This window comes from Telopea speciosissima, chromosome 11, assembly GCF_018873765.1.
Source record: "Telopea speciosissima isolate NSW1024214 ecotype Mountain lineage chromosome 11, Tspe_v1, whole genome shotgun sequence".
In the NCBI taxonomy this organism is placed as follows: Eukaryota; Viridiplantae; Streptophyta; class Magnoliopsida; order Proteales; family Proteaceae; genus Telopea; species Telopea speciosissima.
Window position 1 is genome coordinate 50565619 of NC_057926.1, and position 26631 is coordinate 50592249.

Consider the following 26631-nt stretch of genomic DNA (forward strand, 5'->3'; position numbering starts at 1 on the left):
AAAACCAAAGACTTCTTTTTTTTTCTTTTGAAACAAAGACTTTAAATCATAGAAAAATAAATGATCTTGAATGATTTCATACCTTATAATAAAACTGAGTTGGTGTGTGAAAGAGGGAAAGATGATAAGAGAGCGTTACATTATGCAAATTTTGAATGCTTTTTACATGCCACCGTGGTCGGACGATATCATTTTGGTACCATAAAGCTCCCGGCCATTGCTCTTCATTCAATCACTGAAGGCAACCAAAAACATGGCATTCTGCAATCGTACTTTACTAGATTGTCTGGATTCTCTCTCCTTCAATAATCTTTTCCTATCCTTCCTGTTCTTCACTACTTTGCTTCTTGCTTCTTCCAACTCCTCCTCCTATGCCTTGAGTTCCGACCAAGCTGATGCTCTCCTCAAATGGAAAGCTACCGATCTCAACAACCAAAGCCAATCTGTTCTCCATTCATGGAAAGTAGTTGATGATTCAAATTCCACCAATTCCTCTATGCGATCTGACCCCTGCATTAGTTGGATTGGAATTGCTTGCAATCAAAGGGGAAGCATCACTCAAATTAACTTAACAAGTATGGGCTTGCAAGGTATGATTAAGAACTTCCCCTTTCCCTCATTTCCTTCTCTTACACACCTGAATCTCTTTAATAATTCACTTCTTGGCACTGTTCCATCCAACATTGCTAACCTTTCTGTCGTCAACTACCTGGATCTGTCTGTGAATCAGTTCTCAGGATCAATTCCATCTGAAATCTGCTTACTTACCACTCTTAATATCTTGTATCTTGATCATAATCATTTCAGTGGATCCATACCTTACAATATGGGAAGATTGAAAGACCTTACTACTCTGACCATGCACTCCAACAACCTCTCTGGTTTCATACCTGAATCTCTTGGTAATTTGACCAGTCTAAGGCAGCTCTCTTTGTATGAAAACAATCTTATTGGTTCAATCCCTACATCTATAGGTAAGTTGAGAGATCTGTACTTTCTATACCTATACCAAAATCAACTTTCAGGTCCCATTCCCAAGGAAATAGGAAATATGACACAGCTCAGATTTTTAACCCTGGAAAATAATAATCTAATTGGTTCCATTCCTCAAGAAATAGGAAATTTGAAATCACTTACTGATCTGTACTTCCTTTTCAACAATCTCAGTGGTTCAATCCCTGTTTCTTTAGGTAATTTGAAAAACCTAACTATTTTATTACTCTCTAAGAATCAACTCTCTGGTAGGATTCCTATAGAAATAGGGAACTTGACAAGTCTGAGTGACCTAGAATTGACTCTCAATCAACTATCAGGATGCATCCCTTCCACTTTGGGAAACCTAAAGAAGCTCACCAATTTGAACCTACTGGAAAATCAATTTTCTGGATCAATCCCTGAAGAAATAGGAAATCTTACCAATTTGGCTAACTTACAATTGGGAGATAACCATTTCTCAGGTAGTCTCCCACAAGGGCTATGCATGAGTGGATCACTTGAAAACTTCACTGCATTTAACAACCATCTTACAGGTCTTATTCCAAAAGGCTTCAAAAACTGCACAAGCTTATTTAGAGTTCGACTCCAAAATAACCAACTTGTTGCAAACTTATCAGAAGACTTTGGGGTTTATGAGAAGCTGAATTACATTGATTTGAGCAATAATCAATTGTATGGTGAACTTTCATCAACCTGGGGTCAATGCCAAAACCTCCAAACTCTACATTTGGCTGGGAATAATATTACAGGTAAGATACCTCCGGAGCTTGGGATGTTAACCCAACTGCATGTTCTTGACCTTTCTTCAAATTACCTGGTGGGTGAAATTCCTATTAAAGAATTTGGTGAGTTGACATTTTTGCTAAATCTGAGTCTGAGTGGCAACAAACTTTCTGGCAATTTACCATTAGAGGTTGGAAGGCTATACAGCCTAACATATCTCGACTTGTCAACAAACAGTTTGAGTGGACAAATACCAAAAGAAATAGGGAACTGCTCCAGCTTATCATATCTGGATTTAAGCAACAACAATTTGAATGGAAGCATTCCCTATCAAATTGGCAATCTGGTTCACCTTCAAATTCTATTGGATCTTAGTCAAAACCGGCTCAGTGGAGAGATACTGTCTCAGTTCAAAAATTTGGGGAACTTGGAAAAGTTAAATATCTCCCACAATCAATTCTGTGGTAACATTTGTTCTGCTTTTGATGGAATGGTTAGCTTGATATCCATTGATATATCTTACAATGAGTTCGAGGGTCCAATTCCGAACAACAGAGACTTTCAAAATGCCGCTACAATAGAAGCTTTAAGAAACAACAAAGCATTGTGTGGCAATGCCAGTGGTCTGCAACCATGCAAATCATCCTTGTCCAAAGGAGAAAAGGGAAAAACAGACCACAAAATACTGATTATTGTTGTGGTTCCGTTGGTTGGTGTGCTATTTCTTCTGTTTGCCATTCATTGTATCGCTCGTGTTGTTCACCAAAGGGTAAGAATCATTGAGACAAATCAAAGAGCAACAACACGTAATACAGATTTATTTTCTGTATGGAATTATGACGGACGAATGGCATATCAAGAGATTATCGAAGCAACAGAGGATTTTGATGCAAAATATTGCATTGGAATGGGAGGATTTGGAAGCGTATATATCGCAAAGCTGTCAACGGATCAAGTAGTTGCTGTCAAAAAGCTTCACCAATCAATTCAAGAAGAATGTGATAATGCCAACATTCAGGCATTTAGAAATGAGATTTGTGCATTGACAAAACTAAGACACCGAAACATTGTGAGACTATATGGTTTTTGTTCATCTAAGCAGCACTACTTTTTGGTTTATGAGTATTTTGAAAGAGGAAGCTTGGCTAAGATCCTCAATAACAGGGAGCTTGCATCGGAAATGGATTGGACGAGAAGGGTCAATGTTATTAAAGGTGTGGCACATGCTTTGTCTTACATGCACCATGATTGTTCAGCACCAATCATTCACCGTGACATATCAAGCAGCAACGTTTTGTTGGATGAAAAATATGAGGCTTGTGTCTCCGACTTTGGTACTGCTAGGCTTCTAAAGCCCGATTCATCCAATTGGGCTTCTCTAGTAGGGACGTGTGGATATGTTGCTCCAGGTAATAAATTCATCATTTCCCTAGTTATAAATTAAGAAAGATATTTATAGATAGTACTTGTATAAAATATTTTTCTTTTAATATCATATAATTGTTTAATATCATATAATTAATTCTTCATTTCTTCTTTTTAATATTTTATTTAGTGAGATTTTACAATTGATTAGATTTTCATTGATCAATCCATTTTTATTAGAAGTTTGAACATTTTTTTTTCTTTATCATAAGCTTCAAAATTGAGTTATACAAAAAAATAAATAAATAAATAAACAAAGGAACATGGCCCATTTTCATGGTCCAAAACCAGCGGCCCAGAGTCTAGACACCCAGTTCCGCTGTTGACCCATCAGTCCAATCTCGTGCTGCTCACTTTTTCCTCACTTATAGCTTCAAGCAATCCTAACTATGCAATTGGAATATCTGGGTCAAAGGAAAAAGATCCTGATTTCTTAAAATGGTGACAAGCGTATCTGTGTCGTTGATTCTGTTGTCAGTAAGTTGCGCGTGGAGTTTCTTTCATCAATGACACTCTGTGAGAACAGAATATCCTTAGCCCTTTTTTATCTTTTTTTTTTTGCTTTTGAAATCCGATTATTTTAAACTTAGCCGATTTTTTCTTGAAGGATAGACGAATTTTAAAAACCGATTTTTAAAACGTACACGATCTTTAAAAAACATAGACTTTTTAACCGTATCCGACTTTTTCAAAAGTACACGAACCTTTCAAACCATGTGCGTTTTTCACCCGAATTTTTAATTCCATAGTACTTGTGTGTGAAGGCATATGACAGTACCAGACAGACGGAAATAGAGGAGTCGGATCCATAAAAACATACAACAGAACTGAATCATCATTCTTAATTCGGTTTGGCTCAAGATTTTGGGGACAGGTTACCCTTCTTTGGGTGACCCAAAACGCCCGTCCATAATCCTAGGAGGGTGTTCTTGTGTTACTACTAAAACTAGACATAAGCAACAATGGGTGCCTAAAGGGATGAGTTAAATTTGAACTTTATGAGAGAGGAAATCAAATGGAGTTAACGTGCGAAAGTAAATTGGCTATAATTCGATGATAAAAACATTAAATTTTTTTTCATGCATCAACAATTCAAAGAAGAGCCGGGAATCGTAGTGCTTCGTTGGAAGTTGACAATAAATGGATATTTGAGCTCCAAAAGATATTATTCATTATCACATTGTTAACTTCTATTTTGATCTCTGTTCCTCTTCAAGTCATTTAGACTAGGAAAATTTCTCTTGGATTCGAGTTTTCAAGTGCCCACATACTTTAGTATTCCAACGTCACATGGTATCTCCATAATAAGACTACTTCCTACGAAGCATAATCGAAGGAGATCTGATTTGCATCGCATTCCATGTAAATGTAGTTCTCCAACTTAGATTTGAAAATGCTTTGTCAGTTGGTTTGATCCGCATATTAACTGCACCTACCCTTTTATTACTCCAAGTATATACTGAGCCATGAGAAACCAAATCCATAAGCTGGCAACAGTCCACCATATCTCAAAATTGTAAGATATCTCTACCTCCTATATTGTTTCCTCCATCCGGCCTTCTCATACCACAATAAGAATGAGTAAACTCAATTGGATGATCTTGTCCCAAACTTGTTGCCTCTTGGATCTCACCGGATAGCGTATACAGGTCATGAAAAATGGAAGTTATAATTGTTTTTTGATAGTTAGGCCCAAGGAGATTTGAATTCATGACCGCTTATTTTTGAGTTGTTGGTCTTTGCCAATTGAATTACCCCCTTATGGCAGAAGATATAGTTGTTGTGTACATTAGATGTTGGCATTTAGGTAAAAAATCATCAATTTATATGAGTATGTTGTTGTTTTTTGAAATCCAAACGTTTAAAACCTATATTGTCCGTTTCCTTTTTTTGTCGTTGCATGTTTTTCTTATTATGGGACGTTTGTTTGATAGGGAGAATGGGGTGGGAATATTCTGGGATTGGGTCCCAGAGTATAGAACATGGGTGAAATTTTTACTTTTCCCATGAACAATATAACCGAAGTCCTTTCTTTGGTTTTTTTGTGGGACTTCATGGGGTTGGGATTTTCAAATGTCCTTTAACCAAAAAAAAAAAAAAAGGATTTTCAAGTGTCACGTTGATAAACAAAACATTTATTAATGTTGTTTCTTCCGAGTTTATGAAAATTCACATTAAACAAACAAGGTTGAGATAGGACTTCGAAGTGCCACATCAACACTTTCCCACCCCAATTCTCCCATCCCACCTAAGTCCTAGTCAAATGTTTTTTGACCATATGATACAAAGTTTGGTGACATTTAAAAATCAGATTGAGCTCCTCTCCAAGGAGCACAGGGCCCAAGGAATGCCCAAAGACGGCATCCAGCCGTTGGACTGTACCGCACAAATCCCAATAACTAACTAGGGATCCATGGCACTCCCTGGAGTGGAGCCCGATCATTAAAACCCATACCACCCGTCTCTCTTTTTTGTCATTCACATGTTTTCAATTTGAACTCAGTGGGTGGCTATGGCTATATATCAAATCAAATGCGCATCTAATGATAATCACTATAAACGTATAAAGAAGGATCATAGAGAAAAAAAGTCTTTCCTTTTATTTATTTTTTTCTCGGAGTACAAACATAGTATAGTATCTTACGAAAGAAATTAAATACCGTACCTATTGAAATGCTTAGCTAATGAACCGTGTAGCAGAGACTTTCTTCCTCCATTTTCGAGGGAGAGGGATGAACTACCAGAAATTTATTAATAATCTCAAAACTCAACCCATTATTAATTAATTATGTAGGATTTACAACCATAAGTGGGGATCAGACGCAAGATAGAATTATGATTAAAGGCGCGTGGGACTGGGAGGCCTCACCCCGTTTATTGGGCGACGCTCTGGACCACTCCCTCTCTGACCTGATTTGAGATCTTTACCGGGATTTGCACTTAAGAACTTCCGATGAATCAAAATCTCTGTTACCGGAGCTTCGGTTTTAAAAAAATCTGGATTCAGCTTGGTGCTGGGTGTGGTGAGATAATCTCGAAATCCACTGCCGGGTCGAGCAGATGAAGCTGGAGAAGAAGAAGAAGAAGAAGATGATGCAAGACAGATTGATAAAGCAATCAAAATGATAAAATAAAAACGATTGAGAGTTGCCATATTTACTTGCAAAGGATGATGATATATAAGCCAGCGTACAAAGCTGTTACACAGTCAGAAAGAAGCTAAAAGGAAGGCCGTTTATAAGCATGGCTAACAAATCTTGGAAATTAAGGTTCATTTATTTATCATCTTAATTCATTTCTTACTTCTCCGCCATGCGGTTGGTGCTACTACTTTACAGGCAATTCGATTCTTCTATTTCCGCCCGCCTCTATTGCCGTCTGCGCCTCACACAAAAGCAAGGCGGGATGTACCGCCTTACCCCTACTCGAACGGAGGTAAGACGATACTTTCCCCTACCCCACACAGGTGGCCGGAGAATAACTATTCTACTTTTTCCTCCAAACCCACTCCCCACAAAGACACCCGCGTTGGTCAAGATCGAGCAAGTGGATGGTGGGTGAACCCTTCTTTAGGGGTGAAGGAAAAATTTATCTTGTTTTTCCTCCAAACCCACTTCCCATAAAGAAAGAGATATTTCAGCATAATGTAGGGAGGGAGGCATTATTACCTCATCTCCATCTCCATAGTTGCAGCATCCCTGTGATATGAAGTTTAAAGAAGTGGTGGTTCACGTATGGATGAATGGGACCCATTATACCAAAAAAAATTTATCCCCCAAACGTAAACCAGGTTTACAAAAAAAAAAAAAAAAAGATCCCCCACCACTTGACTCTCGACGACCGGACTGAGACCAATTGGATTCACACCCTATTTGAAGAAATTGACTCAAAATGGGTTTGTCTTTTCTTTTCTTATCTTTATTTTACTTTTGATCATTGTGGAAAATCATATTTAATTTGATTTGATTTTCCTTTTAAAAGCTTCTTTCGATTCCCCTTCTTTCTTTTGATTGATTTACCTTTATTATTTTCAATGACTTTTAGCGTGCATGCATGCTTTGGTTTTATTGGAGTGGACCACAAAGGACTTGACTGAGTTTTTTTCTCTTTCCTTTTGATGACTTTAATTGTTATTGCCTTAAAAAGTTTTTCTTTTTCGGTAACTACTAACTACGAGGAAACCCCCAATGGACATGAGTGAGTTTTCCTCTTTTCTTCTTATCCAAAAAACTAAAGTTTTCTTAATCCAAAAAAAAAAAAGGGTTTTTCTCTTTCCTTTTGATGACTTTATTATTTACTTTCAATAATTGATTTAAAAGGTTTTTCTTTTTTGATAACTATGAGGAAACCCCCCAATGGACTTGAGTGAGTTTTCCTCCTTTCTTTTCAAGACTTTATTATTTACCAAAAAAATTTTCTTTTCCGGTTACTACGAGGAAATCCCCAATTCGTGGCTCATATACACTGACACTAACCAACCAAGTCTTTAGCTATCAAAAAGCAAGCTTTTTTACCATTGGAATTCTCAGCACCTTCCATCTCGTGTGAAGGACTTCGGTATCACCTTTCCTAACCTACTGGTTAAAAAAAATTGAATCATACTCAACCTAATTGACACTTCCAAAATCCAAATATCCAATATGGTACCAGTATTTCTCTCTATAAGCTCCCCCCCTCCCCCAACTCAGCCATTCTATTGTTCGTGGGAATTATTTAGCTTAATCTCGAAGGAATGTTTTGTTCATGAGGCTTTTGCTGCCTAGTGGCATTGGATAGATTAGAGAAATCCCTTGTGGAAATCCCAGTTGCCCACTATAACCTCCACTCCTCTTGCCGAGTAGCACATAAAATGACGGTATTGACACATTGATCTACCCCACTTAGGAAAGATCGACTGTCAAACATGTACGGTGCAACAGTAAGGCGAGGCATGCTCTTGCGAATTACTCACAGTGCAAAAGATGAAACTATTTAACACTAAAACAAATCCCACATGGGATTTGGATTCGTATGAACCCTACTCAACAAGTGGAGGAAAACTTTCCCAAAGTTCATTTGTCATCTTGACGTCTTACCACACCCCACTTTGTGAGGTGAAAGCATATTCAAAAGCTTTATTCCTTTCCCTTCCCCTTAATGTAGTCACTTCAAACATAAAGAGTCATTACATCATATTGTAGGGAAGCATTAATGTGAAACGTTGAAAAGTCTTTAGGGATTGTTTTAATTGCCTCTAATGTGGCACGTCAAGTTTCTTTGTGGTTCTATCATTATAGTAAAGTTGGCGGCATTTGTCCAAATGTGATGCTACCTAAGCTTAAAGGAAAATGTTACTGTTCTGTCAAACACATTATGATTGACAATATGTTGGTATATCCTTTTACAATGGCTTTGCCAGTGGGAGTGTTCAAAGTTCATGTTTCTAACATGAGTGTAATTGAATCTTGAGATGTTGGGTTAGTGAGAGCTTTGTATCCTCTTAACTATTTTATTTATATTAATTCGGAGTCTTAGCCTATAGGTTTGGGCATAGTTTTGATTAACATTGGTTATGATTTTTACCTTTATTTTATGAAGAATTATTCCATTGTTCATTTTATTTGGTAATTCTCATGGTTTTATTCAAAATTAATGTTGTCAAGGTGATAATAGCCAAAGTAATTAGGTGGTAATATAAAAGTTCAAGGAGGTAATGCCAAAGTTCAAGGTGGTAATAATCAAAATTTCAAAGCAGTAATAGTTACAGGCGGTTTGTCAAAGTTTGGTATTAACCAAAGTATATGACGGTTTACCTAAGTAAAAGTTAATATCAAAGTGTATGTCTATAAGGTTATTTAAGGCATTCAAATTTTATAATCAGGTATAGGATCTACATGAAGTTTTAACTTTGTGGTTATACATCTCAAAGAGGTTTATTTGACAAGTGTGCTTTGTTCGTGATGACAGAAAGTTGTATGTCATATATTGAGGTGTATCTTCTGTTGTTATTCAACATGGTATAATTGTTGAGTATATTAAAGTTTAGTGACATATATATGTAGAAGGATTTCATAGTCACATCAAGAGATATGGACTCTATAATTAATCTAGCCCAAGTGGGAGATTGTAAGAAATTTTCAAGGTTGTTTTTATGGGCTTAATTAATTATTGGACCCAGTCTTTAAATGAGGATTCTAATTCATAGGTTGGTTCAAGCATGTCACCCGGTTTACTGAGATGGACCAGCCCAAACCAATTGTGGAAGTAGGTTTGGGTTTTGGGACAATACTATAAGTACTATTAAGAGGGCCCCTGCAATCACGTCATTCACTTTCTCTTTTCTCCCACAAGAAAGAATGTTCTCTGGGTGAAGAACGAGAGGCTGCAGAAGATCCCTTCAAAATTTGATTCATCTAGGGCTGCGCAAGGAGATTGCTTGAGGATTATATTTTATTGTTCTTCATCAACATACGAGGTGCAATGTACTTTTAATCCCTTCATTTACGTTTATGTATTCGTGTTCTAAGTCATTGTGTGGAGTTAGGGTTTCAGGTTTGAAACTCACATTTTTTTTCATCTAATATAACTCGGATCTTCCTCCCCCTAGCGGATACAATATCTCAATCCATATCTCTTAGATCATGATTCTTTTTTCCTCATATTTTATAACTTGTTGAATCTTTAAAAACCCTCAAGATCATTATTTACTTAATTTTTTATTATTAAGTCTTTGGATTTTTTTTCGTATGGACTTTTATCGAAGTATTCGAATTTTTTTCGGATATCTCTAAACGAATACGGATGTCCCTAAACGGATATGGATGTGAATCAAATTTGAATTTTCGATTATCCATTTACATCCCTACTCAAAGCAACAAACCAAGGCTTGACCACCTGGAACCAACCGCTGTCTAACCGAGTGGGTTGAGTGACATTAATGTAGCAAGAATAATCCATATAATAATAAATCAAGGAAAGTAAGAAAAGCTTAGAAAGAAACAAAGACTTACAATCAACCAACAACTGCCTAGCGCAGTTGGTGAGCTGTGGTGCGCTTCATGTTCATGCTCTCCAAGAGGTCTCGAGTTCGAATCTCCTGGCTGGTACCTTCTGTCACGCCCCTATCCCAGACAAGGGATAAAATACATTATAAGGGGTGACTAGGACAACGCTTGTCATCCTACTAAGCTGCCAGGATCACTGACACAGTGTCCCAACGCACAGTCATAACTAATATTAAAACAATATAATATCAGAGTGCGGAAAGGGGAAATATTACATTCCAAATGATCAGTAGTTTTGCGGAAGCGTATAAAATCAATAGTTACAAGATGATCAAAGCCTAGATGATAAATCCGTAGTTAATCCATTTTTCATTACCATCTAATAATGATTAACAAGGGTATAAAATAAATGTTTTTACATGGGCCTACGCCCTAAAATAAACAAAAGGGAACAAGTCCCTAGAATTCTCACGGCCCGTAGGCACAATTGTCACAAAGACACCGTTGCCATGTTCCTCTAACACGCCTTAGGCTCCTTCGCACTGCATCATAATCTAAAAATTGTGTACACGAGGGGGTTAGCTCTCCACCGAGCAGTGAGGGGATGGGGATGTACAAACACACAATTCACATAGTCCAATGATGCATGCATATGTTAAGTAATTTTTCCACCTAACATCACAACTAAGTCAATGGCATATGCTACTGTGACAACTCGGGAGACATTGTGGGTCACTTAACTTATCGCCACAATGAAACCTCAATTGTCACCTGGGACCTACGTCGATCGAAGCCTCAAGACCACTCGGTGGCGGACCCACGATAACCAATACTACCATGACTAGCCTCTCCCACCTCCACGAGAATCCAGGTATCGATTACCCAACACCTAAACCCCTGTTGGTAAGGGTCGTAGCATAAGGGTGTAAAATCCTAGCCACGACTACATGCAAGTCCTATAGTCCCGAGAGGTAATCCGGCGCATCAACTTTTCATCGGTTTAGTGCCCGGTTACGACAGACGGCACGGCGCATACAGATTCAACATGACATTCAACATAATTTCTTCATAAATATATATATTATCCAGGGGTTCCCGACCGCACCCACCGCACCGAGACCCATCAAAGTAAAACATCTCCAATTAACATCATAACATTCATATATAAAAGTATGCAATATGCGCAAGCATGCTTAATAATTTATAATGATGACATAATATACAATGCAATAATAATATCAAGCCCAAACAACCAAACCCACTCACAATGTATATGCCAAGCACCAAGATTATAAGTTGTCGCCTCGATCAAGCAATAAGCCACAAGATGAATATATTAACCTAAACAAAGAGTGAAATAAGGTTAAACGAGCGAAGGAAAGGATCCCCAAAAGGTCTCCCATAATCACTTAGTATAAGGTTTCGAAACAAAGTGGTTGCAGGAGTGGTTTCATGCCCAAATCTCGCAACCACATGTAAATCCTAGGAAATCGGGGTTCGGGACGGTTTTAGTCAAGGTCGGATGCGGATGTGGTTTCGTAAAACTGAAACCAGTGTAAATCCGAGCTTCACGGGGCTCGGGACAATTTTAGTCAAGGTCGGATGCGGATGTGGTTTCGTAAAACTGAAACCGAGTGTAAATCCGAGCTTCACAGGGCCTTCTCGGGAAGATAATTTCGGGTGGTTTCTTGCTAGGGATTCATTTTCCAAGGGGTTTAAAGGTAGGGAGGCTTCAAGAAAGCTTCCTCCTAGGTCCATTAGGGTTCTAAGACTTCATTAGGTCCATGTAATCCCATGGATTTAAGAGGGAAAACAAAGAGAACCTAAATTAGGACATAATAGGGTAGAAACCTTAAATTTCTTAAATGGAAAGAGATTACTTAGGCTTAGGGCTTGTAATGGAGTGAAATAACTCCACTATAGTGTAGGTTTAGAGGTTCCATCGATTCCTTGGGTTCCAAGAGAACCCTAGGTCGAATTTCTCCCATTTCCCAAACCTCAAAACTCAAAATAGATGAAGAGATGTTGGTTTCAATGGCTTACCTTCCCAATGTAGAAAAGCTCCACGTAGAGGGCTTCACAAGGTGAGGTTCCAAGCCTTCAACCAAGCTTTTCCATTCCTCCTTCTCCTTTTCTCCTTCCTTCTTTCTCCTTTTCTCCTTCCTTCTTTCTTCTTTCCTTCTTTCTTCTTTCTTCTTTCTCCTTTCTCTCCTCTTTCTCTCCTCCACGATTTAGGTTAGATGGGAGAAGAAATGAAAATGAATGCTTCTCCCCCCCCTTTTGTCTTATTTATAGAAAATGGACTTGGGTCCTTTAAGTTAAATGGGTCGAAAATTAAATGGGTGGATCCAAGATAAATGGGTCATTAGGCCAAATGGATAGTTTAAGTTAAATGGGTCAAGAGGGCTTCATGGGTTGACCCATGGTCTTATTTAGGGTAAAGGAATGGGTTAACCCATCTTTGGGTCAAATAAAGTTAAATGGGCCTGCCCACAACCTTAATTAGGGAAAAGCCCATTCTTAGTTGGGTTCATAAGAGATGGGTATAAGTCCCCAATGTACTTCCTAAAGGTACGTGGGACCCGAACTTAAATTATTCCCTTCTCTCAAGAAATAGCTCGAGCGGTTCAAGCCCGGACCCGCACTTCGAGGTTACCAAGGGAAGAATAATTAATAAGACTTGAGGCTAGAACTTACTTTTCCATTGCCATGGTGTGTCAATGGTAAGCCCGTATCATGGTCAATAATTTGTAATCGGGTTTGACCACCGGTGAGAACAGCTCACCCGCATACGTGGCGGTGATAACCACACGTCACGGGGAAAAAATAAAAATTAATTATGATCCGAGTGCGGGTATAACATCCTCCCCACCTTACAAGAAATTTCGCCCCGAAATTTGAGGCAATTAGGGTCTCAGTGAGAAGGGTGTTGGATAACAACATCCCAAGTCACCCACATCTTGAACTAAGTCAAAGGTCGGGTCAAGATGAGGTAGTGCCTACGTGGCACAGCAAGTCGAGTTCCACAATTCTCTTTTCCTTACAGGGTCACATTACCACAGGGGTGTGGTTCACAATAACCCTAGAAAAACAGGGTTCCAACTACTAAGTTAAGTCTCAAGGAACAGAGTTCCCTAAATCTTCCAGATCGGGTGATACCATTCTAGCCTTCACTACTCGGTGGCCTTGGGTTACAGGATTTAACTTTGTCCATGTCCCAACATAGGGTTCACATTCGAAGGCTTTCACATCCGGTTGTCTCATTACCTAACCCAACTTTAGAATGATTTGGAATATTGATGGAATCTCCTATTGTTCACTCCTCATGACGGAGGGAACGCATTTGGTGATCCATTACCCCATTCATATCTGTCGTTGGAGAAGGTTTTGTTACATCCTTCGATTTTAGCTTTCACAACCTTTAAACCTATAACACGCTTATCCCACAGGAAAGAGTCCACATCAGTCCTCTTTCGAGAACCAACAACCATTACTAGCTTTTGTCCAAGTCAACTCTTCAAGCGAGTCTCCATAATTTAACCTATCCGGTCATTAAATTCATTCTTCATTACCCTAAGGTTTGGTCAACCAAGGTCGGGGCTCACTAGTTTCACAATAAGGTCGAGGTAAGTCATACTTGTAGTACCGGAGAATCACTCTAGTCACACAAGTCCAGGGTTCTAAGGGATATCTATATATATTTATCACACCAATATGTAGGCATAGATTCAATAATTACATTCAAATCCCTATGGACATATCTCATCATCTAGATCAATCCACGAACAAGAAGTTCTCGAGTGCACGGCTCACTAAGTCTTTTTTTTTTTTTTTGGAAAGTCAAATCACAGTGTAGGACTTTCTCTATGAGTCTAAACAAGGTTTGGATGGACCAAGTAAAGTTCAAATAGAGTCGTCACTAGCTTGAGGTGTTATGAATGACTTCCAAATACACGTGACCTTCATGGTTTACTCAAATAAACCAGTCTATTACTTTCCTTTCCTACGCACCCCATTGAGGGTCTCTACCCGTATAGGTTTAGGTTTCTCTATCCATAAGGTTCGGGTCTTTAAATTCATAGGATCGAAGGTCTTTATCCTCAAAGGTAACTCTTCTTCCTTTATGTAAGAGAGGAGTCACGGCGTTACCAATGCCTGCTACTTTTTATTAGCTGGCCCAATCGGGTACAAGTCCTAACCTCTTTCAATTCAAGGTATTGACTAGACTTAGGTGGTTCCCACAAATGGGTCACACAACGGGTGTCCGATCTAGGGTATAGGCACATAATCATCACATATAAGTGTAGTCAAAGGTCTCCAAAACAAGCTAAAAATCCTAAAAGAAATCGGGTGGACTCACGAGCGGTGTCGCACTCGGGTCCGTTCGTGGCTCCTCTGCGAAAATAGGGAAGCGGACTAACAAAGCGGATGTGGAATGCGAATCCGTTCGTTTGTCCAATCTCAAAAGTCTCAATGGCCGAGAGGGTTTAAGTCAAACGGATTTACGGACGGATGCATGAGTGTGGATCCGTTCGTTGATCCGCATGATTTATAATGATAATTTCAAGTTTTAGTTGTAGTAAAGTCCTCAATTCACAGTATTTTGGGAAAACTCTCCAAGTTCAAATCTAATTCTTTTACATGCCATAAATTCTCATAGAAAATTATCACATTGTCTTATCTTCAAGCATATTCTCTTGTACACATGATTGTTGATAAAATCCTTAAAATCTTTCCTCTTTTCCTCAAATAAATAATTCTTGTCTCTTGTTGAGGTATTTTCATCCAACAATTTGCTTGGTTGGCATTGGTTGGAATGTAAAGTAGCCAAAAGTACATGTTGTTCACATTGATCTCATTATTCACATCCACACATTAGGAATGTCACATGAATTTTACATGTGCATTGATCTTATTCATTTCTCTTCACTCCAAACATCTTCCTATGGTTATCATGTCTCATTTCCCTTATATGCTCTTGTCACAATACCATTTTCACATCTTGTATACATTTCACTTCTATACTTTTATTTGTCAAGCATAAAGTTTAAGTTACCGGGGTAAGATATGCCACAAGAGGGGCGAGAGAAACATCAAATAGAGGTAATAAAAGCCTAACATAGGTTGGTTCATCAAGACAGGGCAAGAAAATCCTTTACGGCTTGGCGGTTTAGGTGTGGTTTCAGTAAGTTGCAACCACGGGTAAATCCGAGCTTTTACAAAACCAATTTTGTTCTCGAGAAATTCGTGGATTCTCAATGGGTTTCACAAAATTGAATCCGGTGAAACCGCATGGCCCAAAAATTAAAATTTTAAAACCCGCAACTTAGGGGTTTATTTTCCTCCTTGAAACACAATCCTAATACATTTGAAGAACCAAAAGCCGTGATCGTTCTTGCTCTCTCTTCCCTCGGTGGATTTTAGTGCTCCCAATTACTCCTCAACAACATCCAATCGCATTCGGGTAAGATCTCTCTCTCTCCCATTGATTTCTCTCAAGGAGAAACCCCAAAATCGATTTCGGGTTTATAAAACTTGGGGTTTTTGTTTCCTTTTGCTTGGTAGGTTACTCACAACCTAATCTTAACCATTTTCTCATCATAAGCAACCTATACAAGGGCTTGCATACAATCTTGGCATCTAACTCAAGGATTTAGGTTGGATTTTGGAAAAACCAAAACCTACTCGAATTTTCCTCTTCTCTTTTGCCATGTATGAATCGGTCTTACTAGATAGGGCTTAGTTTACATCCTTTGAGTGGTCACAAGCCAACTTTACTTGTTTCTCAAGATTCAAACTTCCAATCACAAAATCTGAAATTTCTTTTTGAAGCCCAAGGCATACTCCATGATCGAACAAGTCTACTTCTTGTTTGAACTTACTACTTTGTATAAAATATCATGTCCTAGGCATAATATGACCATGAATCTTCATTATTTATCATGTCCTTCACATAATGGCCATGCTTTTCCTTTTTTTCCCCAACTTCTTAGATCACAATTGGATAAAATCAAAATTTTTTTAGCCTAAGAATCCTGCTGAAATTTAATTTGCTTTGGAAGGAAAATCAAGGGCTAGATTTTGAACTTCACAACCTTACATTGATCATCTACTTAGGCCTTAGCATTCAAGGTACAAATTTGCTATCAATCTTGGCTTTTACCTGCAGGTTAAAACAATCAATGGCTCCAAGCACGTGGTGTGCATGCGTGGAACAAGTTGCACCAACTGTCCTAGATCCACTATGGTTTCAAAAGATAGAGGACCAAGAGCTTTACCAAGACTACTTCCGCTTCAAAAATATAGTGGAAGGGCGGGATATAGTGTTGGATGATCTCAAAGCTTACATGGTGGGACAGAGATTCAAGGCATTGGGGTGGACCAACATTCTCAACCTTCCTGAACCATACTACCGAAACTCATTCGCCATTTCTATGCAAATCGGATACCGAGAACACGAGCACACAAAACTATCGGGTTGTTTCATGTGTCAAGGGGGTTCCTATAGCCTTCATTGCGACACGGTTGGCAGGCGTTATCAACGTGTCCATTGGAGGAGCAAGGACCTATTATTCACTTAGAAGGAATCCCTATACCTTAATCAAGTGGGAGGTATTGACATTCGACGACCATCAGCGGCTAAACCTGTGAGTGGTGGATGGCTTCGATGAGGTCACGAAGCAACTCTCCAATCGACTTGGCGCCTAGAGGGTATTGAGAGAGGGTAGATGACATCGACACCTTTCTTGGTCGTGGTGGTGGCGGTGGTGCAAATGTCAGCTCACTTTCTCTCAACAATTAAAGTTATCCCGGATCGGTTCTTCTAGTTCTTGTCTTAGGATGAACAATGGGGACTTTTAGAATTGGTAGGCTTATATATTTAATCTGAGATGAACAGAATCAAATGTTTTGAGTTGGAACAGATGAGATCTTGCATTTTGAGTTGAGAAAGACACAGCTTACGCCAAGGAGAACTGGAACAATCATGGTGTTTAGATAAGTATCTTTTGATTGAGCGGGATAGAATCATATGTCTTTGTTGGAATAGATGAAATCATGAATGTTGAAATGGGAAGGATATGATTGCCTCCCAAGAAGATTTGGAATAATTGAATATTTGTAATTAATCTTATATGTATCTCTATGTATTTGCTTAATTCTCTCTTATTTAAATCATTGTTGATAATTGTGCTTGGTTATGATTGATTCATTATTGTTTATGAATTATAACATATAGTTACCCATTTATGACCTACTTAAGGCTCAACCAAGCAATTATATAGTTGTAGCTTTACGACCTATGGTTCAAGTCCTAAGTGCCATGTTGCCTATTATCTTCTAAGTTTTTGTTTCACCACAACCAGTCTTCTCCTATGTCTGCACACAATCATTTATGTTCTTGAAGATTTTTAGTTTAGAACCTAATTGTGGAGAGTAAATCAAGAGTCCGCGAGATGTGGTCGGTGCAGCAGCATCATTGCTCGATACCACTCACATCACGCCCTATCCTGCATAAGGGATAAAATACATTATAAGGGGTGACTAGGACAACACTTGTCATCCTACTAAGCTGCAGGATCACCGACACGTGTCCCAACGCGCGATCATAACTAATATTAAAACAATATAATATCAGAGTGCGGAAAGGGGAAATATTACATTCCAAATGATCAGTAGTTTTGCGGAAGCGTATAAAATCAATAGTTACAAGATGATCAAAGCCTAGATGATAAATACTGTAGTTAATCCATTTTTCATTACCATCTAATAATGATTAACAAGGGTATAACAGTAAATGTTTTTACATGGGCCTACGCCCTAAAATAAACAAAAGGGGAACAAGTCCCTAGAATTCTCACGGCCCGTAGGCACAATTGTCACAAAGACACCGTTGCCATGTTCCTCTAACACGACTTCCGCTCCTCCTTACGCATCATAATCTAAAAATTGTGTACACGAGGGGTTAGCTCTCCACCGAGCCGTGAGGGGATGGGGATGCACAAACACACAATTCACATAGTCCAATGATGCATGCATATGTTAAGTAATTTTTCCACCTAACATCACAACTAAGTCAATGGCATATCTCGTGACAACTCGGGAGACACTGTGGGTCACTTAACTTATCGCCACAATGAAACCTCAATTGTCACCGGGACCTACGTCGATCGAAGCCTCCAAGACCACTCGGTGGCGGACCCCGATAACCAATACTACCATGACTGGCCTCTCCCACCTCCACGAATCCGGTATCTCGATTACCCAACACCTAAACCCCTGTTGGTAAGGGTCGTAGCATAAGGGTGTAAAATCCTAGCCACACTACATGCAAGTCCTATCGCCCGAGAGGTAATCCAGGGCACATCAACTTTTCATCCGGTTTAGTGCCCGGTTACAAGACTGCACGGCGCATCTGATTCAACATGACATTCAACATAATTTCTTCATAAATATATATATTATCCAGGGGTTTTGCAAAGCACCCACCGACCGAGACCCATCAAAGTAAAACATCTCCAATTAACATCATAACATTCATATATAAAAGTATACAATATGCGTAAGCATGCTTAATAATTTATAATGATGACATAATATACAATGCAATAATAATATCAAGCCCAAACAACCAAACCCACTCACAATGTATATGCCAAGCACCAAGATTATAAGTTGTCGCCTCGATCAAGCAATAAGCCACAAGATGAATATATTAACCTAAACAAAGAGTGAAATAAGGTTAACGAGCGAAGGAAAGGATCCCCAAAAGGTCTCCCATAATCACTTAGTATAAGGTTTCGAAACAAAGTGGTTGCGGAGTGGTTTCATGCCCAAATTCTGCAACCACATGTAAATCCTAGGAAATCGGGGTTCGGGACGGTTTTAGTCAAGGTCGGATGCGGATGTGGTTTTAAAACTGAAACCGAGTGTAAATCCGAGCTTCACGGGGCTCAGGACAATTTTAGTCAAGGTCGGATGCTGGATGTGGTTTGGCGAACCGAGTGTAAATCCGAGCTTCACAGGGCTCGAGGACAATTTTAGTCAAGGTCGGATGCGGATGTGGTTTGAAAGCTGAAATCGAGTGTAAATCCAGAGCTTCACAGGGGCCTTCTCGGGAAGGTAATTTCGGGTGGTTTCTTGCTAGGGATTCATTTTCCAAGGGGTTTAAAGGTAGGGAGGCTTCAAGAAAGCTTCCTCCTAGGTCCATTAGGGTTCTAAGACTTCATTAGGTCCATGTAATCCCATGGATTTAAGAGGGAAAACAAAGAGAACCTAAATTAGGACATAATAGGGTAGAAACCTTAAATTTCTTAAATGGAAAGAGATTACTTAGGCTTAGGGCTTGTAATGGAGTGAAATAACTCCACTATAGTGTAGGTTTAGAGGTTCCATCGATTCCTTGGGTTCCAAGAGAACCCTAGGTCGAATTTCTCCCATTTCCCAAACCTCAAAACTCAAAATAGATGAAGAGATGTTGGTTTCAATGGCTTACCTTCCCCAATGTAGAAAAGCTCCACGTAGAGGGCTTCACAAGGTGAGGTTCCAAGCCTTCAACCAAGCTTTTCCATTCCTCCTTCTCCTTTTCTCCTTCCTTCTTTCTTCTTTCCTTCTTTCTTCTTTCTTCTTTCTCCTTTCTCTCCTCTTTCTCTCCTCCACGATTTAGGTTAGATGGGAGAAGAAATGAAAATGAATGCTTCTCCCCCCCCCTTTTGTCTTATTTATAGAAAATGGGCTTGGGTCCTTTAAGTTAAATGGGTTAAAAATTAAATGGGTGGATCCAAGATAAATGGGTCATTAGGCCAAATGGATAGTTTAAGTTAAATGGGTCAAGAGGGCTTAATGGGTTGACCCATGGTCTTATTTAGGGTAAAGGAATGGGTTAACCCATCTTTGGGTCAAATAGAGTTAAATGGGCCTGCCCACAACCTTAATTAGGGAAAAGCCCATTCTTGCTGGGTTCATAAGAGATGGGTATAAGTCCCCAATGCTTCCTAAAGGTGCGTGGGACCCGAACTTAAATTATTCCCTTCTCTCAAGAAATAGCTCGAGCGGTTCAAGCCCGGACCCGCACTTCGAGGTTACCAAGGGAAGAATAATTAATAAGACTTGAGGCTAAAACTTACTTTTTCATTGCCATGGTGTGTCAATGGTAAGCCCGTATCATGGTCAATAATTTGTAACTGGGTTTGACCACCAGTGAGAACAGCTCACCCGCATACGTGGCAGTGATAACCACACGTCACGGGAAAAAAATAAAAATTAATTATGATCCGGGGTGCGGGTATAACACCTTCCCCCCTCCCCGGTTCGACAACCCCCCCCCTCTATAGAAAATATATATATAAAGCTCCCAATTCCAAAAGAAAAAAACAAAGACTTACAATCTGGGCAAAGAAAAAAGTGTATTTTCGGTCGTCCTCATTGGGGAAGGACCATCCACGCCACCAACACAGATCTTCTACGGCACGCTGCCCTGTCCTGTCTGTGCTACGCAGACGCAGGGCCGCGCGCAATGACCGCCTTACCCTTGCTCGGGCAAGGCGCTCTGGCAGGGGCAAGACTGTCAATGCACGCCGCCTTGTATCTGTGCAGCACAGCAGGACGGGCAGCCCGCGCCGTAGAAGATCTGGATCGTCCACGCCTCCATGGATGTAAATAAATATGAGCCCAACTCAATAAATGTCGACTAGCTATCGGACAAACATTGGTATTAGGAAAGAAGAATTAATGGGAAGGACTTTCAGGTTAATTGATCATCCCTTCAAAACAAGTTTATTCAATTCTCAGTAATTTTATTTTATTTTATTTTTTTGGTAAACAATTCTCAGTAATTATTATCGAACAAGGGCAATCTTTTTGATGGATCCCACATTTCTCTATCACCTTTAAAAACCAAAGACTGTTTACCAAAAAAAAAAAAAAAAAAAACCAAAGACTTCTTTTTTTTTCTTTTGAAACAAAGACTTTAAATCATAGAAAAATAAATGATCTTGAATGATTTCATACCTTATAATAAAACTGAGTTGGTGTGTGAAAGAGGGAAAGATGATAAGAGAGCGTTACATTATGCAAATTTTGAATGCTTTTTACATGCCACCGTGGTCGGACGATATCATTTTGGTACCATAAAGCTCCCGGCCATTGCTCTTCATTCAATCACTGAAGGCAACCAAAAACATGGCATTCTGCAATCGTACTTTACTAGATTGTCTGGATTCTCTCTCCTTCAATAATCTTTTCCTATCCTTCCTGTTCTTCACTACTTTGCTTCTTGCTTCTTCCAACTCCTCCTCCTATGCCTTGAGTTCCGACCAAGCTGATGCTCTCCTCAAATGGAAAGCTACCGATCTCAACAACCAAAGCCAATCTGTTCTCCATTCATGGAAAGTAGTTGATGATTCAAATTCCACCAATTCCTCTATGCGATCTGACCCCTGCATTAGTTGGATTGGAATTGCTTGCAATCAAAGGGGAAGCATCACTCAAATTAACTTAACAAGTATGGGCTTGCAAGGTATGATTAAGAACTTCCCCTTTCCCTCATTTCCTTCTCTTACACACCTGAATCTCTTTAATAATTCACTTCTTGGCACTGTTCCATCCAACATTGCTAACCTTTCTGTCGTCAACTACCTGGATCTGTCTGTGAATCAGTTCTCAGGATCAATTCCATCTGAAATCTGCTTACTTACCACTCTTAATATCTTGTATCTTGATCATAATCATTTCAGTGGATCCATACCTTACAATATGGGAAGATTGAAAGACCTTACTACTCTGACCATGCACTCCAACAACCTCTCTGGTTTCATACCTGAATCTCTTGGTAATTTGACCAGTCTAAGGCAGCTCTCTTTGTATGAAAACAATCTTATTGGTTCAATCCCTACATCTATAGGTAAGTTGAGAGATCTGTACTTTCTATACCTATACCAAAATCAACTTTCAGGTCCCATTCCCAAGGAAATAGGAAATATGACACAGCTCAGATTTTTAACCCTGGAAAATAATAATCTAATTGGTTCCATTCCTCAAGAAATAGGAAATTTGAAATCACTTACTGATCTGTACTTCCTTTTCAACAATCTCAGTGGTTCAATCCCTGTTTCTTTAGGTAATTTGAAAAACCTAACTATTTTATTACTCTCTAAGAATCAACTCTCTGGTAGGATTCCTATAGAAATAGGGAACTTGACAAGTCTGAGTGACCTAGAATTGACTCTCAATCAACTATCAGGATGCATCCCTTCCACTTTGGGAAACCTAAAGAAGCTCACCAATTTGAACCTACTGGAAAATCAATTTTCTGGATCAATCCCTGAAGAAATAGGAAATCTTACCAATTTGGCTAACTTACAATTGGGAGATAACCATTTCTCAGGTAGTCTCCCACAAGGGCTATGCATGAGTGGATCACTTGAAAACTTCACTGCATTTAACAACCATCTTACAGGTCTTATTCCAAAAGGCTTCAAAAACTGCACAAGCTTATTTAGAGTTCGACTCCAAAATAACCAACTTGTTGCAAACTTATCAGAAGACTTTGGGGTTTATGAGAAGCTGAATTACATTGATTTGAGCAATAATCAATTGTATGGTGAACTTTCATCAACCTGGGGTCAATGCCAAAACCTCCAAACTCTACATTTGGCTGGGAATAATATTACAGGTAAGATACCTCCGGAGCTTGGGATGTTAACCCAACTGCATGTTCTTGACCTTTCTTCAAATTACCTGGTGGGTGAAATTCCTATTAAAGAATTTGGTGAGTTGACATTTTTGCTAAATCTGAGTCTGAGTGGCAACAAACTTTCTGGCAATTTACCATTAGAGGTTGGAAGGCTATACAGCCTAACATATCTCGACTTGTCAACAAACAGTTTGAGTGGACAAATACCAAAAGAAATAGGGAACTGCTCCAGCTTATCATATCTGGATTTAAGCAACAACAATTTGAATGGAAGCATTCCCTATCAAATTGGCAATCTGGTTCACCTTCAAATTCTATTGGATCTTAGTCAAAACCGGCTCAGTGGAGAGATACTGTCTCAGTTCAAAAATTTGGGGAACTTGGAAAAGTTAAATATCTCCCACAATCAATTCTGTGGTAACATTTGTTCTGCTTTTGATGGAATGGTTAGCTTGATATCCATTGATATATCTTACAATGAGTTCGAGGGTCCAATTCCGAACAACAGAGACTTTCAAAATGCTGCTACAATAGAAGCTTTAAGAAACAACAAAGCATTGTGTGGCAATGCCAGTGGTCTGCAACCATGCAAATCATCCTTGTCCAAAGGAGAAAAGGGAAAAACAGACCACAAAATACTGATTATTGTTGTGGTTCCGTTGGTTGGTGTGCTATTTCTTCTGTTTGCCATTCATTGTATCGCTCGTGTTGTTCACCAAAGGGTAAGAATCATTGAGACAAATCAAAGAGCAACAACACGTAATACAGATTTATTTTCTGTATGGAATTATGACGGACGAATGGCATATCAAGAGATTATCGAAGCAACAGAGGATTTTGATGCAAAATATTGCATTGGAATGGGAGGATTTGGAAGCGTATATATCGCAAAGCTGTCAACGGATCAAGTAGTTGCTGTCAAAAAGCTTCACCAATCAATTCAAGAAGAATGTGATAATGCCAACATTCAGGCATTTAGAAATGAGATTTGTGCATTGACAAAACTAAGACACCGAAACATTGTGAGACTATATGGTTTTTGTTCATCTAAGCAGCACTACTTTTTGGTTTATGAGTATTTTGAAAGAGGAAGCTTGGCTAAGATCCTCAATAACAGGGAGCTTGCATCGGAAATGGATTGGACGAGAAGGGTCAATGTTATTAAAGGTGTGGCACATGCTTTGTCTTACATGCACCATGATTGTTCAGCACCAATCATTCACCGTGACATATCAAGCAGCAACGTTTTGTTGGATGAAAAATATGAGGCTTGTGTCTCCGACTTTGGTACTGCTAGGCTTCTAAAGCCCGATTCATCCAATTGGGCTTCTCTAGTAGGGACGTGTGGATATGTTGCTCCAGGTAATAAATTCATCATTTCCCTAGTTATAAATTAAGAAAGATATTTATAGATAGTACTTGTATAAAATATTTTTCTTTTAATATCATATAATTGTTTAATATCATATAATTAATTCTTCATTTCTTCTTTTTAATATTTTATTTAGTGAGATTTTACAATTGATTAGATTTTCATTGATCAATCCATTTTTATTAGAAGTTTGAACATTTTTTTTTCTTTATCATAAGCTTCAAAATTGAGTTATTGCTCTCAATAATATAAATTTTTTATTTATTTGATACATCCCTTACCATTTACAAGTGACTGAATTCTAATCTTGAGTTTTAAGAATCTAATTAAATGTTTGTTGGTCTTCAATGCCTTGCAGAACTTGCTTACACAATGAAAGTGACCCGAAAATGTGATGTTTATAGTTTTGGGGTACTAACATTAGAAGTGCTGATGGGAAGGCATCCAAGTGAACTCATCTCTACACTATTATCATCATACTTAGTACTGCCATCAACAAAGCAAATGATACTATTGAGAGATATGTTGGACAATCGGGTCTCCCCTCCCACGATGGACATGGTTGAAGAACTCTTATCTGTTATGAAGCTAGCAATCTCATGTTTAGCCACTAATCCACAATCTCGGCCAGACATGCACTATGTGTCTGAGAAACTATCATCTTGAGGCCATCTTTTGCCTTGAATATGCTTCATTCTGATGGTATTCAAATTTTTAAAAAAGACATCAGGTTTCTTTGTAATTGATAAGAATATATGTCTTGTTTGATGATTTTCTAGATTTCGTCTGGTTTGCTTAAACAATTTCTTTTTCGTTGTCTTGTAGTATGATATTTGGTGGGCATCATTTTCCTGTGTAGGGCTTTTGAGGGATTAGTCAATTGCCCAGGACCAATTTCGTTGTATCTTTCCTTTTCATTTTAATAAATGCTTGAGGACAAACTAGGGTCCTAAATGATTAATTAGGGATTAAAATTGTGTTCTTGTAATCCAATTAATCCACAAAATTACATGATTATTACATGATGATGCTAGCTCGCAATGTGTACGCGTTTAGTTTTGCTATCAAGTTGTTGACTTTCTTAGGGACAAATTGTTGACTATGATATTATGAAGTGCGTAATCGTACTTGTATGTGTCATTGGATAAATTTTAAAATTTTTGATTAGATATAATTTTATTGTAAATTATGATAAACAATAGAGATTATTAATGGATACTCTAAATCATTTAATAAAGAGGTTTTAAAAAATGTAATATTTTTTTTCTTTCGGTAATAAGGTAATTTATTCATCAGAATTACGTGGGAAACACATAGCCTCTTGAGCAAACACAGAATCCTTGAATTTGCCACAATACTTGCCACACTCCGGGATTGACTTCATCATAAGTCGTCACCCACTGCACGCACTGCCACCCTCTTAAAGTTTACAAAAACTGTCGCCTAAAGGCCTTGGTTTTTTTTATTATGTATGGACCTCAAGTTCACTTTGAGAGTGAGTAGATCCTCTCTTGTTGAGTTAGTGAGTCCCCAAGTTATGCTTATATCCTTGTATGCTTCACAATTGTAAATGAAATTCTTCCAATTTGATTCATATTTCATTTTCTTTATCTTTTGAGGTTATCCAATATCAACTAACATTTGGTCTAATCCTTGAGTTCCCTTTACTCAAGACCTAAGAGTTTTGTATCCTAAGCCTACTCATTGCAATCTTGAATTTGTTGTTGATCTTATTGACCCTAGCTTTAGGGAATAGAATACTGACCTCTTGCTACATCTAACTTTGCTTTTGAGCAGGTAAAAATTCTGTTGAGCTCTACTATCTTTGACAATTGCTGGGGTCTAGACTTATGATAGGAAATGCGTTTTTTCGGTCAAGTCAACTTACTACGTTTCTTAATCATCCTCTCCTTCTACTTAGATCAATCAGACATAACCCTCTCCCATCTTTTACCCTGAAATCAATTTGGAGTTTGGATCTTCCCCGTAAAATTAATTCCTTTGTTTGGAAAGCCGGTCATAATGCTTTGGCTATTAAATTTAACTTAGTTAAGATGAATCAAATCTATGACCCCTCTTGTCCAAGTTCCAATGAACCTAACGAAATTTTTGCTCATGCCCTTTTATCACGCAAGCATGCCAAGTTTGCTTGGTTTGGTTCCCCTTTTTGCCTTAGGCCTTCTGTGTCCTACAATAGATATGTAGAGTGGGTTAATTTTTTGTTTGAAGTTCCTAATTCTTTTAAGAGAAAATGCGAAAAGCTAGACCAATTGTATGCTATTCTTTTTTGGGAAATATGATGCACAAGAAATAAAAAAAACTTTTAAAGATGATTTAACTAATCCAATTGAAACTTTATTCTTTGCTAATACGACGAAGCGGCTACCATCCCCCCCCCCCCCTCTTCCCCCACCCATCAACAAACTAAATTCTGAAAAAAA

General features: G+C 38.6%; 1 protein-coding gene across 1 annotated transcript in view; it reads left to right on the forward strand.

Annotated features, from left to right (window-relative positions):
* The first annotated feature begins 253 nt into the window (after positions 1-253).
* The window catches only part of LOC122645294 (probable leucine-rich repeat receptor-like protein kinase At1g35710), a 72966-nt gene continuing 46588 nt past the window's right edge, over positions 254-26631 (forward strand). Inside the window, exons 1-2 of the mRNA XM_043838615.1 lie at positions 254-1472; positions 22453-22524. Coding sequence (XP_043694550.1) covers positions 254-1472; positions 22453-22524 — 1291 coding nt within the window. The remainder of the gene's footprint in view (positions 1473-22452; positions 22525-26631) is intronic.